Genomic DNA, 17,298 nt, shown 5'->3' with positions numbered 1-17,298 from the left:
GCTGACGCAGTCATGGTGACCTTTATTTGACTAACATTCAACTTGGATCCTTTTTTGATCAGTTGCTTCTCCTGCCATTGTTAATGACTGATTTAAAAAAAAAAATTTATTTGGTTTCTGAAAAGGAGCATGCCAGAAAAAGGTTGAGACCCACTGCACTAACAAATACTTTGTTATTTGGCATATACAAATGAATCAAAATAGCAGACATACATTCATCAAAGGTGTTGCTGAACCGGTTTTATTGTTCTAAGTAAAGATTTGTCAAAAATACAGAATCCTTTGTTCCAATCAGAACAAAAAGACAGAAAGCATGCACCGTTTAATAAAACATTTCCATGACATGTTAAAAATCTGTTCAAAAGGAAGGACACAGGCACTAAATAATTATGAACACACAACTTTTGCATTTAAATGAGATTTTTTTTCTTCCAAAAATAAACACAGAACAGTCATAGCTTAAATTCAGGAGGGATATAAGGGAATACTCATACTGATAAAACCCAGTAAGTAGTTCTTGTTTGTGGGTGTGACGCAGCACCCAACCGTAAAATATTAACCTGGTTTGCTCTCAGACCAGGATGGATGAAGGTAATGGGCAACACTGAAGTGTTTTTAGTGTAGAAAAATAAAAGTTAATGTTTAAGTACAGGCTGCAGCGCTGTGCACACTCGGCGTGTCTTATTCTCACTTGACAATGAACCAAAATGGGGAACAAATGTAGTCTGCAGTTTGTTACAGCAATGACATTAGTCGACTATATAAAGGGAGCATAAACTGTATTAAACCTACACAAACTATTTGAAAGGTTGATCAGGATAGGATGGCTTAAACATAGATTAACGTATATAAGCAGGTATATAAAAAGGACTAAAGAGAAAACCGCAGCCCAGAGGGCTACCCAGCAACCACCAGAGATCCTGCCCCAAATCAAAGAATGCACTGGTGCTGTCTAAACGCTGGAACGATCAAAAATAAAAAGGTCAAACTTATGACAATCTGACTCAAAGGGAGGGATCAGCAATGAAAACATCCCCAAATATTCATAGCCAACTCCATACATACACATGAGTCCTCAGGGAGCCGTCAGCAAGTTATGGCTGGAATGAAAATTGCCAGTCTGTTAATGTGCATGTCCTCGTCTCTCTTTTATATTTCTCTTTTCTGTATTCTTTAATCACCCTTGGTAAGGAGGTCCTCTATGTAGGCATCAAGCTCGTCATCTGTGTTTATGTCAATGTCCTAAAAGTGTAAAAAAGCAATTAAATTTACTTTCTAATTTATAAAAAACAGCGGTACTTATATGACAAAGATTCCATTTAATAGACAGGTGAGGGTGAGTTGTATACTTTGAACCACTGCAGATAAAGTCTTACCTCTTGTACTTTTTGCAGGAGTGCAACAATGTTTGTTCGTAGTTTCTGTAGTTTCTCGTCTGCCTCCCTCAGTTTGACTTCATTAATGTTGCTCTTCTCCTCAACAGCTTTGGCCCTGGCATCAGCTCTGCTCTGGTACGAGTTACACAACGACTGGAGACCTGATTCATACTGCTGGAAATACTCTTTCTAAAATGCAGAGAGGGAAACACATTAATACTCATTACACAGGACAAGAAAACACAGTAATAATAATAAAAAAAACACACACACACAGATAGACAGGTTCTACTTCCTGCTGCATTCTCTGATCGTGTTATTGCTTTAAATTCAAAACTACATTTTTGTTCTTTTGATTTGAGGTTCAATTCCAGCCAAAGGATCAATCTATTTAAACCTCTATTATCCATCTCACCAAAGGGAAGGCCACCAACTCCTCAGCCGTCATGCTGTTAACATCATCCTTTGGGATCCGAAAAGCAGGAGGGAAGAAGTAACGCAGCATCGTCCTGTGAACATCAACAGCACAGTGAGCCACACCACAGTAATATGAGACTAAATAAAAAATAAATCCCCACTTTAGTGTATTTTGGCATTCTTATATTTCTTTTTTAATGTTAATTAACTAAGCAATTTTTTTGACAAATAACTTTTGAGCTTATATTATCTTATCAACTGCTTCACAAAGCAGACAAAAGAATAACGGATCATGGGACATAAGGGGAATCTTCTCTACTTCAACTTCATCATAGATCAAGAACGCATTTTATTTCTTCGGTTATGAACATGGTCTGCAGACTACAGGTAGCCTACAGCTGATCTAACAGGATGTGACATCATTCATCATTTTCAGTATATTCTGTGAAGACTGCTGGAAACTGCCTGACTTGACTGCAGCTTTTTGTCACCACCGCCTGCTCACGTCTACTTTCCAGGCAAGGTGCAATTAATGTCAAACGAGTCTACTGTTAACCTAAAAACTACAGGTGGCACTAACTAAAATGGGATTTTAAATAAAGAATGTGCCCTGGTTGTTGTTATTTACACAGTGCGTGGTGATCAGCTCACCTCAACATGGTGACCAGACTATCAGTCACCTCTCGACTGGTTCCTGGTTGAGTCGTGTCTGGCTCCATGGGTGCCGGCCCCTTCTCCGTCTCCTGTTGGGTGTCAGGTGTCTGAGAGATTGGAGATGGTGGCCGCATCAACCGGACTTCATCGCTACCCTTAAACACCCTTCACAGACACACAAGAACAGGATATTAATTATCATGTCAACAAAAAGTGTCCTGAATGCAGCAACACAGACACTCTCTCTTACCATCGATCTTTCGGGGTGGATCTCGGTACATAGTCAAACTTCACTTTCCAGCGAACACTCTGTTTATTCGCCTCCACTGCGATGACTTTGCCTGTGAACCACTCCTTGTTGACACGTACTTCAACCAGCAGACCCTTATCTGTGGAAAATAAACACATAGATTGATATTCCTCCTCATTTTACGGCTTTCTAGTGTGTTACACGTGTAAAGCAGTCCGTCATCTCACCTTTCTGAGCATTTTTAGTGTCGTTCTCTGATTCCTGCTGGGAAGATTTCTCAGATGCCTGTAGAAACAAAACAATCATTACCACCAACACAGTCAGAGAAAAATGTTTTAGTGAAAAGGAGGCTAAAAGAAAAGATTTACATTCCTGTTAATGAAAAATATGAAAGTCCCAGTCATTGAGTGAAAAGGGCATGCTTGATTGCAGAGTTACAGAAGAAGATGTCAACTTGTGTTTCAGGAGAGGAGAGTGTTGGACGAGAGAATAATAATGTGACACTACACCCAGATTGGCTAAAAAAATTTCAAGATTGTTAGAAGATGAGAGAGCAGATGCAGCTCAGCTTTATTTGAGGGTAGGAGAAAGAGGAACCAAGTAAAGCTACCTTTGCTTTAGCTCCATGCGGTGGCACAGAAATGGGTTTAGAGACAGATGTTGGTGTGGTTGGTGTCTGCCGTGTAGGAGTAGAAACTCCTTTCTTCTCAGGCTGTGAGTGTGTGTTAACCTGCAAAGTCAACAGCAGAGGGGCTCTGATTGGAGGTTCAGTTACCTACTTGACCATCCAGGACTGCCTGCCTTTCCATCTTTACCTTACTATATGAGTCATATCTGTGCCAAACACTGTAGGAAACTCAAACTAAAGATCTTATAAAACAACAATATACGTGTGTTCTGAGAAATGTGCTATTAGCCACCCAGCCAAATTTGAATGATTAATAAAATCTCTAAATATATAAAATTAGGTCTCAAAATCATGAAAAAATAAGCAGTTTTCTCTGCTCTGGAATGCTGGGGTTGTGTCCACTCTGCTGTCTGTCAAACACCACTATGACCTGAAAATGACCTGAAACACGGACGCTCTATCTAGCAGCTTTATTGGACATGTCGAGACATGTTTGAGCCACCAGAGCAAGAGGAGGATAACAGGGTATTTTGTTGTTTTTTTTCTTCTGTGTCAGTTGTTGTAACTGCAATAAGCTGAAGTGAACTGCTGGGCTGATGTGGACTGAGAGAGTCGCTGAAGGTACATTTGTAACGGACCATTAGGGAGACATTGTTTGTGTGTCAGTTTGTGGGACTTAAATAGAGCTGGGGGACCATGGCTCTGGCACGTCACCGAGCCACATTTCAGCCCTGCTCAAAAAATCCTGAACGCAGAAATCGTTAACAAAATGTCTACTAGTCAAACTGCAGAATTCAGGACTACATAGTTCTCTGTGTCTTCACGTTTTCAGCAACTAGCTTCCAACATGTACAATGTCTTTAGAGGAAAACTCCTTTTCTTTAAGCAGTGCAACGCTTTGGGTTGGTGGTATTTGACAACCTGGAAATGAGAGTAAACAATCAACTATCTTTCTCCAGTATCACTTAGAGCACCTTAAATGCCCAGATGATAGTCCACAGATTGCACAATATTGCCACAACGGAAGCTCGTCATTACTCCACCTTTGCCTTTGCACCTTTTTTACACTGAACCAAACAATGCTGCTGCAAAACCGCCCCAGTGTGTGATCTCAGACAGCCGACATTCTAAATTAGCAAATGTAACACAAAAGAACACTGTTGGAGTCTTAAGTGACGACTGCACTGTTCAACAAGCGATTCTGCTCTTTCGTTCTTTCCAAATCATTACAGAGCTCATTGATTTATAACATGAAAGCTTTTTATGTGTTCCTCAATAAATGGGGCATCACTGATTCTGCAACAAAGTTTAAGCTAAGGATCGGCTTGTCTGATGATCAGTGGAAGGGATAAGAGTTGCTCTCCTGCCTGTATTTGAGTGTATATGCTGCATCTGGAAAGTGTGTTTCTTCTGCGCTGTGTCTTATGCTCTCTGCATAATAAATATGTGGAATAAGTAAGCAATTTAAAAAACACAATCACAAACAGCAGTGAGCATGTAACTCAACAGTGTTGTGTCCCATCCTGCCAGCTCACCCTATTACACGGACATAGATTTGGCTCTGTTACTATCTCTGCTGGCAGATCAGAGCTGGGACAAAAATGACACCCCATTGCATGCTTGTACCTTTTATACAGAATGGCAAGGCAGACAAAACAAAGCAAGAGTCCTGCCTTGAACAGGCTGCATAAAGGGCTGATGAAACATTTTGTTAAAGTACTAATATTCTTTAAAACTGAATATAGTTCCATTCCATTTTTTACCATTTTCTGCATGTGGCTCAACATGATAAAAGGCAATGGGCAGTTACGGCCTATATATACACACGTGGAACAACATGTGCCTTTATTACTACACTTTAGTTGCAATTTATGTTCAGATACTAAAAAAACAACAGACCAGATTTTGAGTAACACTCAAAGGGAAGGCAGAAAGGCAACAAGCAGCAGAAAAGACAGCAGTACACAACATCACAGCACGTTGCACAGCCAGAGTAACACATGCAGGCTGATTCACAAGATCAAGTTTAACATGTGTATAGTTTGTGCATCATTATTGATGCTGCCATTTTATTCTGTATGTGTGTATATTTTGCAGTATTAAAGTAAAAGTCTACTCTAACGTGGATTATGTGTGTTTACCTCGTCCAACTTGCCACGTTTGGGAGGCGTGGCCTTCTCTACCACTTTCCCACGGTTAGCGACGGCTGCGGCCATCTTGGATTTCTTTGTCTGCAGTTCCTCTTCACTTTCCTCCTCACTGTCTCCTTCCTCCTCCTCCTCCTCTTCTTCTTCCTCTTCCTCCTCCTCACTGTCATCCAGCTCTATGATCCTCTTGCGTTGTCCAGCAGCTGCTGGTTTGGCTGATGATGCCTTTGACAAAGTCTGTGTTAGGAGACAGATATCAAAACAATTTCACACCAGTTTTTTGGGTTTAACTTGTACATGCAGCCATTTTTAGGTGTTTTTTGGACAGGAGGAACCTGTCCATATTTCTACGAACTGTTGGATCCCCGCCCCTCTTTTCTACTGTTTCCACACCATAGGAAGTATGAACAATTGTAGTTCTTAGAATGGAGTTTCAAGGGACTTTTTTTTTTTACCTCCTACTTCAGAGTAGGTTCTCCCCCACCACAAGAGGTACTCTGAGTGACCCAAGTGCACCCTGATTGGTCCAAACGTGAGTATATGTTGACTGGTCAACACATGAGCCAATGCAGCGCCAGTATTTGCCGTTTTTAAAAACCGAAGTTGAAGTTTTAAGCATAAAAAACAACTAAGAATTATTTTTTTAAATGGAATAAAACATGGACAACTGGACTGACAGTGAAGCCCAGGCTTTATCAAGTATGCGACGGTGGAAACATAATGTGATTTTGACTCAGTCTTATAAACTAAACTTGCAGTGTCTCCTTTCAAACTCCATTATAACTATAAAACCCAAAACAAACAGCAGAAGTGACATTGCTCTACCAACTGCTGACTGGCTTACATCACCTTAAGGTTCCTATTCCAGAAAAACATCCCTGCAGATGTGTAGCTCTCTGGGAACTCCCTAGTGGGGAGTTCCCCTTCAAAGAGTCTAAAAACACCTATTAAAAACCATCTCTTGGTACTTTGCGGTGTTTGAGGAATATTTCAAAAACCTGTGACTTGCCCGTGAGCTGCGGCTGGGTGGGGGTGTTTTGGCAATAGCTTTGGGTACAGGCTTTGATGCAGATGGAGGAGGCTTTGCTGCAGCTCTGGACCTGGATGGTTCAACTTTGGGCGGCGCAGGGGCAGGTGGTGTTCGGGTGGGGCGCTGAGAAGCTGCACGAGGTGGAGGGCCACTCGGGGCGTTTTTGAGGTGAGCTGGGAGCGGCGGGGAGCGTGGACGTGTTGTGGACCTTTCAGAGGACCTAGTTGCCTGAAATGAACCAGGTGAAATAAAGACACAAATTACACACACAAATATATTTTAAATGAAAAAAAAAAAAAAAAAACTTTTCATACACTATCTTCTCTCATTTTTTCTACACTTTCTATAAATGACTGCATATTCTGAGATATTCTGAGTGTGAGTGGACATATTATGTATGATAAGTTTCCCATTATTGCCCTTATTTCCAGTGATATTACGAGTATAAACTGGTAAAATTACTGGTATTAGATAAATTCAAAGTTTATAAAACCACAAGCAGCACAGTACATGGGAGTTTGTACCTGAGAGGAGCTCTCTGTTGGTTTCATGCTGACCTCCAGTGGTAGCTTCTTTACATCTGCTGCAGATTTGATGGTGTTGGTTTTCTAATGGGACAAAATGTAATTTATTATGTCCTGATGTGCACAAAAGAGTGAGAGAAAGTGACAGAGAAGGGAAAGATGAGATACCTGCAAGGCCTCCAGTTTTTCCTGCTGCTGTTTGATTTTTTCTGCCAGCTCTTTCTGCTTGTCTTCAGCTGTCAGCTTGTCCTTCTTCAGGACACCACATGGCAAATTCTGTTTTTGCTCAGGAGCGTCGCACCTAAAAAACATAAAATACACGACATATGTAGCATGAAGAAACTCTGTATTGATCGCAAAAGAGCACCGTTTTGCACAGTTAAATTTATACTATAGTGTGACTTACAACTTTAATTGAAATGAATTGAAATCTCTATTTGTCATTACACAAGTGCAATCCTATCCTATAAAACTTTCACGGTGTGTGTACCTGTCCTGCTTGCTGTCGGGATTCATGAGACACACCCAACTGTCTGGGTAGCGTTTGTCCACAGCATCCATCTGGAATGGCAGCGTTCTCCACTTTAAACACTTATCTGAAAATAAAGAGGAGAATCAGAGGTCAGTGTAAGTTTCCTAAGATACAGTATGAGTGTGAATGTGAGTTTTGTGCATTCAGGGATCTGCAACGTACCACACTGAATAGTAAGTGGTATCTCCATGGCGCGGCGTCTCTTGTATCTTTGCTCTGATGATGGAGGCGCAGACCAGCTGGCAGACAGATATCCAAACTCATCCCAGAACTTCACTATGCCTTTCTGAGCTGCATAAGACACAGAGATGTTATTTCCTAATTTTCCCGAAAAAGGCCCAGCATATTTCATCCTTAAACTCAATCCATACAACAGAGAAAGTTTTACAGTGATACAAAAAGTAAGTGCTCCCACCTGGAACAGAACGAGGACTGCTTGGGAACTGGATTTATGTGAGCCCATCTCAGATGAACAGTGAAACTCTGCTTTCTCACTAATCAAGTCCTCATCTTTTTGTGTGAGGCTCAATCTCATACAAGTCAGAAAATTTCACCGGCTACATTATTCTAATAATAAGCTGTCCAAAAATCTATTCGTCCATTCATCCAGATTACCCCAGATGATGGTCCTGTTCATCCCTGACTGACTTCTTAAATTATGATTTATGTATGTTTCAATGGGGTCAGTATATTATATTGATATCTGAACAGCCTGCTAAAGTATCGATGGACAATTGCAGTTTGAAAATGTAACATTAATCAATGATTGAGATCCAATTTGACTAAAATATTAATTTCACTACTATATACTGGATCATGTAGTGGGAAAATTACATGTTGAATTTTGTAGCTTGTATAAACTGGCCTGACATATCCTGGGAAAGAGAGACTAAGTGGTTACTCATCCTTGAACACACAGCTGTCCTTTTTTGGAGGGACAACTTCTAATAGCACTCAGTACATCATGACTCAGTCTCCTTTGTGTCTTTGCCCTATAAAATGGATGCGCTTTCTTGACCCACTGTAAGCCTACTACTAAGCTCTGTACTCTGATCCTTTGCAAAGTATTATTAAAACACCACAGTCTGGATGCTGTGGCATCCTCCTCCTCTCTTCTTTTCTATTGCAGCTCCAAGTTCTCTCTGTCTTGATTAAATTGTAGTGAACAGCCTTCCTACAACACACGTTTTCATTCACAGGTATGAAATAGCTCCAAAGAAGCTCAGATTTCATTCATCTATCACTGTGTGTCAGATTAAATTGGTCAGAGAGCACACCGTGGCGTGCTGCCTGGGCTTGACGCGTGTGTTGTTTAGTGCACGCAGACACAGACAGCAGTAGAGAAGCAAGGTGCACTACACAACTGAGCGCTGTTCACACAGACAGTTGTGCTCTTTGATGAAATACAAAGAGTCCTCTGCAGAGGCTGTGGATTTGATTACAGCCTGCGTCCCTTTGCCTTTTTCGAAACACTTCTGTACTTGTCTCTTACTGCAGCTCTGCGAACACTAGAGGTGCCCCCGAAAAAAAACAAAGGCACTGATGATTTTACTATTCTGTTGAGAAGACCTCGAGCCGACTTGCATTTTTCAGTCAAATCTCTGCATCTCCTTTTGTTTTAGCTGCGTCATTGTATAGAGCAATGCAGAAAAAACAGTATGGCAGGCTGTAAACTTGACAAATAGAGTCTCAAAATGACCACAAGTCACAAAACTCACTGTGATGAAAGCGGACAACAGTGACAGAAACGCCAGACAGCAAGGGAAACCACAAGAAAGTGATCACTGACTGTGTGTGAGGATGGCACAAGAGTTTAAGTCCATTCAAAAGGTTAATATGGTTTTACCTTCTTGTTGTGTTAAGAGGGCTGAAGTCTGTATAAACTGTAATTAGTGCCTGTAGCTACTCTCTTAATTAGTTTTTCAGTTACTATCCAAAACCTGAAACCAGTTTAAATTTGTTCCGTTTGTCCAACTGTCTGTCTGTCAGCAGAATTACAGAAAAACTATTGGCGTGATTGTCATGAAACATGGTGAAAGAATTCATTTTTCATTATTTTATTTTTTTATGGAACACTTGGGGACAATGGTTCATGAGAAAAATCATACAATTGTAACATCACCACAGTTGTATTATTGCCACAACTGCAACAACAACTGCACAACTTTTTTCTCGACTAAGGTGTGACTAAGGAAACGTAAATATACACATATCATGCCATTAATCACACTCACTAATGTGAACTGTCAGACTGAAGTTTGTGCTTTCACATTTGCACATCACAGAAGAGTGGCCTACTGGCCTTGGCAGAGGTCTGCATTTATGAAATGCTCTTCTAGATTTGTGATATCTTTACTGACTGGTTTATCAGAGGAGAGTTTCAACATGAAACTTTTTCTACAAACTGGAACAGAGTGATTTGAAAACCTTGACATTTGAAATTTTATAAAGGTCGATGATTTTCTTATTTGAACTGCGCAGATCAGGTGTTGGTGGCAAACTGAAATCTGGCAATTCAGAGAAACTTACCAATGTTAGTGTCTTTCCAGTACTGAGCTAAATGTTCCCCCATGGATTTCAGTAAATGTCGATACTCCTTAGCGTCTGCAAAGTCTTGTTTGTTGTGGGTAGGCTCCAGTACTAAATATGGGACATCCACTACTCCTACCACACCTCCACAGGCCCTAAAACACAGAAATCATGCAACTGTAAAACATCTTTCTTAATCGTTCAAACACTGTCACTTTTCAGTCTCCATGAGCACATTACTCACATGCCTCCCTCCAGCTGGGGCCCCGTCTTCTCGTACATCTTGATGAGACGAGAGCAGTTGTACACAAACATCCCGTCCAGGTCTCTCTGTTCTATGTTTACCCCAAATATAAAGTTCAACTCCTTGGGCTCTTTTAATGCTCTGAGGAACAAGAAAGTGTTGGATACTGGTCAGAAACAAATAAACAAAGCCCAGTAAAAACAAAGTGATTCAAAGTGTTAGGATAGTAACATGAAAAATTTGTCCAACTCAACAAAATAGCTCTAAGGAGGAAAAGAGAATAAACATAACATATAGATGATACATTTGTACAAAAATTAGGGATGAGTGAGAGCTTCATTTGTATCTGTTCAACCAACTAAATCACCCGTCTCCATACTTGGAATGGGCGGGGCTTAACAGGACATGGGTGGGACTAAATGGAAGTTCTTACTTTATGCCTGAAACTGATATGCGTTGATCACAAGTTGTTTATCATTTATTAGAATAATTAGAATTTAGAATTTATTAGTTAGTCCGACCAACATCCAGTTTAAGTCCCACCCACTCAGAGTACGAATATTGACACATTTTACTGTGTATAATATAGCCATATATCATCAGTGGATTACTCACTCAACCCTATCAAAAATGACTAATGTTAAAATGGTAAATTTCTTAATTTCCTGACAATGGTGGAGTGTGAAACAGAAACAAATTTGAGCTGTTTGTAAATCTGTAAATAGGAGAAATAACTTTACAATGTGGTCGTCTATATGTTGCTATACGAGAGCATCATACTTCTGTTTGGCTTCGAGAATCCTTTTCTTCATGTCAGCATCCCGCTGAAGCATCATGGCTGAATCTTGAACCTTTCTCAGGATTGCCTGGAGGAAGAGAAGACAGACAAAGATATCAGAAAAACGTCAGCTGAGACATTATAACAGCCTTAGATTAAATTGTGCACCGTGTTTACATGACAAATTGACCAACGTCCTCTTCAGCTCACCCGTGAATCTTTTGACAGGTCCTCTCCTAATCTGGCCTCTAAAGCAATGCGCTTGCTCTCTGCCTCTCTGGCTTTCTCTTCCGCTGAAAATAAATAACAAGATTTTTATTAAAGCTGATGAGAGTGTGGGAGTAACAACACAAAAGCATAATGTACCACAGACTCACCAATCTTAGCGAGGTGATCTGCTTTCTTCACTTCTTGCTCAGCACGAGTCTTGAAACGAGTCGATGAGTATTTATAAACCCTGTTAACAGAACAAGAAACTCTTTAATGAAAGTCTCATCAGCGGAATACATTATTACAGACACAGTATAAGGGAGTTACTATCATATTACCTTGGTTTATATAGACAGCAGGACAGTCTCTTAGTCCTGACTTTGTGTCCCTGGATGAAAATCCTCATGCGTGGGTCGATGTACAAAACTGCAGCGTACGCTCTGAACGACCTCTTCTCTGGCTTCCTGTGAGAGAAGGAAGGGCATGACCATTAACATTCACAACACTTCTGATCAATACAATCAACATCAAATAAAGTTAATGGTACAAAATATAATTTCTTTCACCATGGATGAGTAATACAATGGTTAAATAAAGACGACTATACTCACACTCCTTCAGGATTTATTCCAGCCATCAGTATGTCCTGGTGGTCTGTCTCTACATCCAGCTCTGGCTCTCTGTTGTCCATCAGCTTCAGATTATAGATGATCACAAGAGTACCTTTGAAAAAAATACCAAAAGTGAGCATCATAATCAATATCAGCCATGTAATTCCCAAACACTCATGCTTACTGGAAAGAAATAGTTAATGACATATATCATAAAGTTAATCTCTTTACATGGAGACACACATTCAGTGCTTACCGCTGCTACTTTCTATTTTGCTGAATTGTTCCATCAGCTGCTGCTCATTTTTAAAAGGCGAGTATTTGAAGATCAGTTCTGTCTCGATGGCGTACTTCTCTGGGTCAGCGGTCAGAGGCTCCTTGGTTTTGAGATCCCAGGAGGGGAGGGGGACTATCACCTGGAGAGAGGATCAACATCTTAATATAAAAAGGTCAAACAAAATATAACGGACAAACAAATCATCTCATCAGCAGCAGCCTTATTCACATATATTAACGACTGGGCTGCAGGATATGGTAACAAGGTCATACTGTGATTATTTTGACTGAAACTGCAATATGATGATTTTTGCATCAACATTTTTATTTCCATTGACAAAAAAAATCATGATGATGTGACATTCATTGGTGTCTGTACCAAACAAACATGCTTTGTAGGCAAGGACGTCTTTGTAGCACTACAGTACTTCATTATGATGCCGTTTTGTCCCAGATTGTTCCTTTATTAAAAAAAGTGCAGCTTCTGCAATTTGGATATTGCACTTGGCCATATTGTGACTTTGATAATATTGCGCTTAATTGTGCAGCCCTAATTATAGTCAAGTAATTTAGGCAAAAAGTTATTTTTTCAGTTCTTTCACGGATAAGTAATGGCATACAATATTTGTTTACAGACTGAGTAACTGCACAAGGAAGAAATATAGTTTTACAACACTTTCTTTGCTGTGTGGCAAAGAAAATGCAATAAATGCAATTTTTCCATTACGATAAAATCTCTGTAAAAATATAATGAACAAGATAATAACAACTCTCACTGCTTGTAAAAGTTTATTAAAATGTCAATAGGTAATTATCTCATATAGCTGGCACAGGTTAACGCCGTGCCTCTAGGCCGCAAATATCACTTCAGCATCATATTGGCATGATGACAGTTCACGCTACACTGAAACTTCTATCTTTACTGGTTGGTCTTGTCCTCCTTTTAAAAGCATCAGCAGCAGATAAGCAGCCAAACTTTCAGTGCAGTGTGCAGTTTTCCTTTGATACGTGTGAATAATCCTTATCTATTTTTCCATCAACTTGATGCATATGATTGTGGCATAAGCATGTCAGTGTGAGTGCATGTATGCGTGTATGCGTGTGTGTGTGCGCATGTGTGTGGTGTGTGTGGTTGAGCAAAAGAGTGTAGCAGTGGCTGCACTCAGGACAGACAGGTGTTGACGATCAGAGCAGAAGGTAAATTTATCAGTAAATTTGTCAAGTGGTAGTAAATCTACAATGGAGATTAGTTTGCCCATGAAAAAACACTGCAAAAGAAAAGTTCCTCTGTCTTACTTCTCAGCTGCTGAATAATGTGAAGATGGAGTCTTTAGGATTATTGGAGCCGCTCTCTGGCTAAAGAGCACACTGTGATCTGCCTATAGATTGCATATTGTAAATAAACGTATTTATTCAGTGCCTTTTAATTGGGCATCAACCTTGTCAAAATAACAGATTTACACGTACATAAATGCCTCAGGTCGTAGTTGTACCTGTGAGACATAAGCCAGTGCAGAACTAGTGCAGATAGCTGCATAGATTAAAATTAAACCATTTTTGTAGTGTGAGGTGTGAGAGTGAAAACCACATCTGACCTGCTTCTGGTCGAGACAGAGGGTAAGTAATAATGAACACTACACCAAGCAAGTAAAGCTGCAGCCTCATAACTCCAGAAAAGCTCAGACTACCTGCAATTTTCTATCATATCTATTTGAGTTTATTTTGGAAAAAAAATCCACATGTTCTAGAGGACATCAAATGTGCAGTTTGTTGAAAATGCATACAACTGCATCCTCTCTACAATATGCATGGACATAGCATCATAATGAATTTGCCACCTGTTGATGGACTGATTTTTATACAGGCTGTGTAATATACACCACTTTTTTATGTGCATTCACAATACATAGCTTAATTATTAAAAAGATCTGATCACAAAAAAAGTAAACCTGATGAGATGTAAAACTGCAGTGCTCACTCTTCAATCTGCAGAACTATTATTAGCACTTGATTTTTAGGTTCTTTGGTGCGTGGCAAGCCTCTACTTAATCATTCAAACAATTAATCAATGAAGCACAGTTAGTAATCAAGTTACTGGTATCTATCCCGAAAAACAATGACATCCAACAACAGTTGACTCTGACCTCATCCAGTCCCTCCTCTTCATGGAAAGTCCTCGACAGGAAAAGGCAAGTCAGCGTGCTGCCCTTTTTTGTGAACAAGATAAAGTCTTTCCCGATACGCATAGAGCCGCTGTGAAAACAGACATGGGCATTTTAATATGTGAAATTACTCAAACATTAGGGCACCAAATGCAAAATGTCAGAATCACAAGAACTGGGTGAAGGGCTTACGATTTCAGTCCGTTTCCATACTGGCCAATTTGAGTGGACTCAGGGGAACGTTTGCTTGACTTTCCAAACTGAATGACATGGGTTGCCTCATCTAATAAAAGAAAGGAGTTCAGCCTCATGGTTCCCACACAGAATACATCATACATCACCAGAAAACCTCACACTCAACCCACACAATGCACTTTTAATCATGAAATAAAAACTAGTTTGAGTGGACAACTTTGGTTATACAGGTGCACTTACTCGGGTCCATTCCAATACCATCATCCAAAAAACAGAGCATGTAGCCGCCCCGCAGCTCTGGCCTTTTTTCTGTCAGCAAAGCAGGAACATTAAAGAAAAATGTCAGGAACAATGAGCAACTCTGTATGCTTCAGTGTGTGAGCTATTCTGAGATGTACCTGTGTAGATGTCTATTCGTGTGGCGTTGGCATCTCTGTGAAAGAAATAAACCAACTATGAGACTTTCTACTTCTACTACAGGAAAAAGATATCAGGCAGATGTAAGCTCTCCAGGCTGCAGAATTTGCCAACAATTACAGGAAGTGTTGCAAATCATTGGGCATACCTTGAATTGTCCACAAGCTCTGCCAAGGCTCCAAACAAGAACTCGTGGGTTGTCCTTAAAACAGATCAAGAATTAAATTAATTCATATACTTGATTATTAAAGGAGATTTACCTTTAATTAACAAGGTAAGGTGGTCAGAAAAAGTTTATAAGAGATATTTGGTGTCAGGATCTGATTCTGTTCGGCTTGGGCCCTTAATCTTCTTGTGCCTAGAATCTCTTCTCTATTACCACTTACTGACAACAACTTGTTGTGACAAAACAACAAATCCTGGTACACGTCTCCTAGTATTTGCTTCTCTCTCCACCTTGCCTACTTGCAGGAAAAAAGCAACACCGCAGAGCTTGTTGACCATTATATCACACTGGATACCATATAGACTACCTTCTTAAAGAAGAATTTAAAAATCTAAATTTATGACAGCTGTCAGGGCATAAAAACAATGATCGGTGGATCTTAGGAATCAAGACTTGATAGTTTAACAATGGCACCCTTGTCTATAAAGTGTCAAATGTAATGGCAAAAGCCCAACTCAAGCTCACCAGCTATTTTTAGTTGGTAAATGATTAAAAAGGAGCACTAATTGTTTTAGTCCTGCCCTTGTGTTTAAACCCTTCCCAGACCTGTGCATAATCCCTCAGCAGTGGATTTGGAAATGAGTCCAGGCTGTGATATCATCATGTGTTTCTAAATGTGTTGACTTGGTGCACCAGTCTATTCAAACATGGACTGGGTTTTTCGGTCAGCCTAAGTCACAACAAAATGTTTGGGTGTACTTGTAGCACTGACAAGATGAGGAACCTTAGATCTAACTTTTCCAGTGCAAAGACAAAAATGCAACTGCTTGTTTAAAATACATGACAGCGAACATTGTGAACTACAGCACTCCACATGTGACTTGTGTAGGGTGTGACTTCTGTACATTTTTTTTCAGACGAATAATGACTGCTTCAGCAGAGAACCTCCCACAAATAACAATGCCATATATGTCCAACCACACTCACACCACAAAACAGTTGAAGCTAACTGATATCTATTACAAGTGTCACATAATATAAAGGATTAAACCTGATCATCTATTCTAATAACACGTTAAGCTGGTTTAGGGATGTTCAGGTGTATCTGTACAGACATTAATGTTTGAGCTTTAATCTGTTGTAACCTTTCCAGACACCTGTGGGTGTTGCAAAAATAATTACATGATGTGATATGTTTTTATCTATGTCTAGTTGATGGTCTTTCATATTACTTATCATAATAATGTGCAATATCAAGTTAATACTATTTACCAGCAGGCTGGTACTTACGAATTTGTGTGCAGGTACTCAAAGGTGAGCTGAGCCCTGCTCAGGTTGCTGTAGTTGGAGTAGGCCATGACCACACACACACAGTTATTTCCTGTTTACTTCCTGGTCTCCTGTTTGATTTCGTCCTGTCCAGTCGAGCTCTAGTGCAGAGCTGCCATCCCAAAGAGGGGGAGAAAACTATGCCAGGTCTGGTGTATCCACCTACAAACACCACACCATGGACATGATCTGAAATCAGCAGGTGCGGAAAAGTCATATGGGACAGTTAACACCCGCGCCTTATTGAAAAGCCTCCCCCCCACATGAAGGATACCACGTGGGAGGCCTGTTTAGGAACAACACACTTAAATGGTTAAGAGCAAAGTGCGCCTCTAGGCAAAGTGTTAGCGATGAAGACAGCAACATTTTAACATCCGTGTATTTAAGCAACAGTCAGTTATTGGTCTAGCTCTGACAGAAACGTTTCAGACGTTATACAGCAACTGTTACTAACGTTTAGTGTCAGGCTAACGTATACAGCTAACGGATATTAGCGTTTTCTACAGTGTTTATGATGTATCTAGCGTTAGCGGTAACTAGCTAGCTTCACACTGTGGAAACATGTAGCTGACGTCAGCCATATTAAGTGAGTTTTCAGACCGTTTCATACGTCGAAGACTTTGTAGTGGCTTCGCCCTAGTGTAATAATCCGTCCGCGGAGGAATAAGTACTTTATAACGCTACGTTGGCTTTCTTCTGACATGAAACAGTCATCCAGGCCGCGAAGGATCCATCCACTTCGACGTTGGTTACTGGGTTTCCCTCTGAACTGCACAAACCCCGCCTCTGCTTTTCTACACTCAGCCAATAGGAAAGCACCGTG

General features: G+C 40.3%; 1 protein-coding gene across 1 annotated transcript; it reads right to left on the bottom strand.

Annotated features, from left to right (window-relative positions):
• Positions 1 to 225: 225 nt before the first annotated feature.
• Positions 226 to 17,288, bottom strand: morc2 (MORC family CW-type zinc finger 2). The gene is made up of 28 exons (XM_084728006.1): positions 17,076 to 17,288; positions 16,437 to 16,637; positions 15,129 to 15,182; positions 14,962 to 14,996; positions 14,804 to 14,872; positions 14,561 to 14,651; positions 14,351 to 14,459; positions 12,187 to 12,346; positions 11,931 to 12,042; positions 11,658 to 11,783; positions 11,487 to 11,566; positions 11,320 to 11,402; positions 11,112 to 11,197; positions 10,332 to 10,472; positions 10,088 to 10,242; positions 7,721 to 7,849; positions 7,517 to 7,622; positions 7,195 to 7,327; positions 7,027 to 7,110; positions 6,482 to 6,730; positions 5,467 to 5,709; positions 3,308 to 3,427; positions 2,925 to 2,982; positions 2,698 to 2,836; positions 2,445 to 2,612; positions 1,792 to 1,885; positions 1,377 to 1,565; positions 226 to 1,242 (listed from the first exon to the last, which is right to left on the bottom strand). The coding sequence occupies exons 2-28, from the start codon at positions 16,502 to 16,504 to the stop codon at positions 1,174 to 1,176; spliced, it is 3,150 nt and encodes a 1,049-aa protein (XP_084584132.1). The 5' UTR covers positions 16,505 to 16,637; positions 17,076 to 17,288; the 3' UTR covers positions 226 to 1,173.
• Between the last annotated feature and the right edge of the window lie 10 nt (positions 17,289 to 17,298).

Source organism: Lutjanus erythropterus, chromosome 10 (genome assembly GCF_056507025.1).
Source record: "Lutjanus erythropterus isolate fLutEry1 chromosome 10, fLutEry1.hap2, whole genome shotgun sequence".
In the NCBI taxonomy this organism is placed as follows: domain Eukaryota; kingdom Metazoa; phylum Chordata; class Actinopteri; order Lutjaniformes; family Lutjanidae; genus Lutjanus; species Lutjanus erythropterus.
The sequence above is the reverse complement of the archived record's forward strand: the minus strand, read 5'-3'. Positions and strand labels throughout refer to the sequence as shown.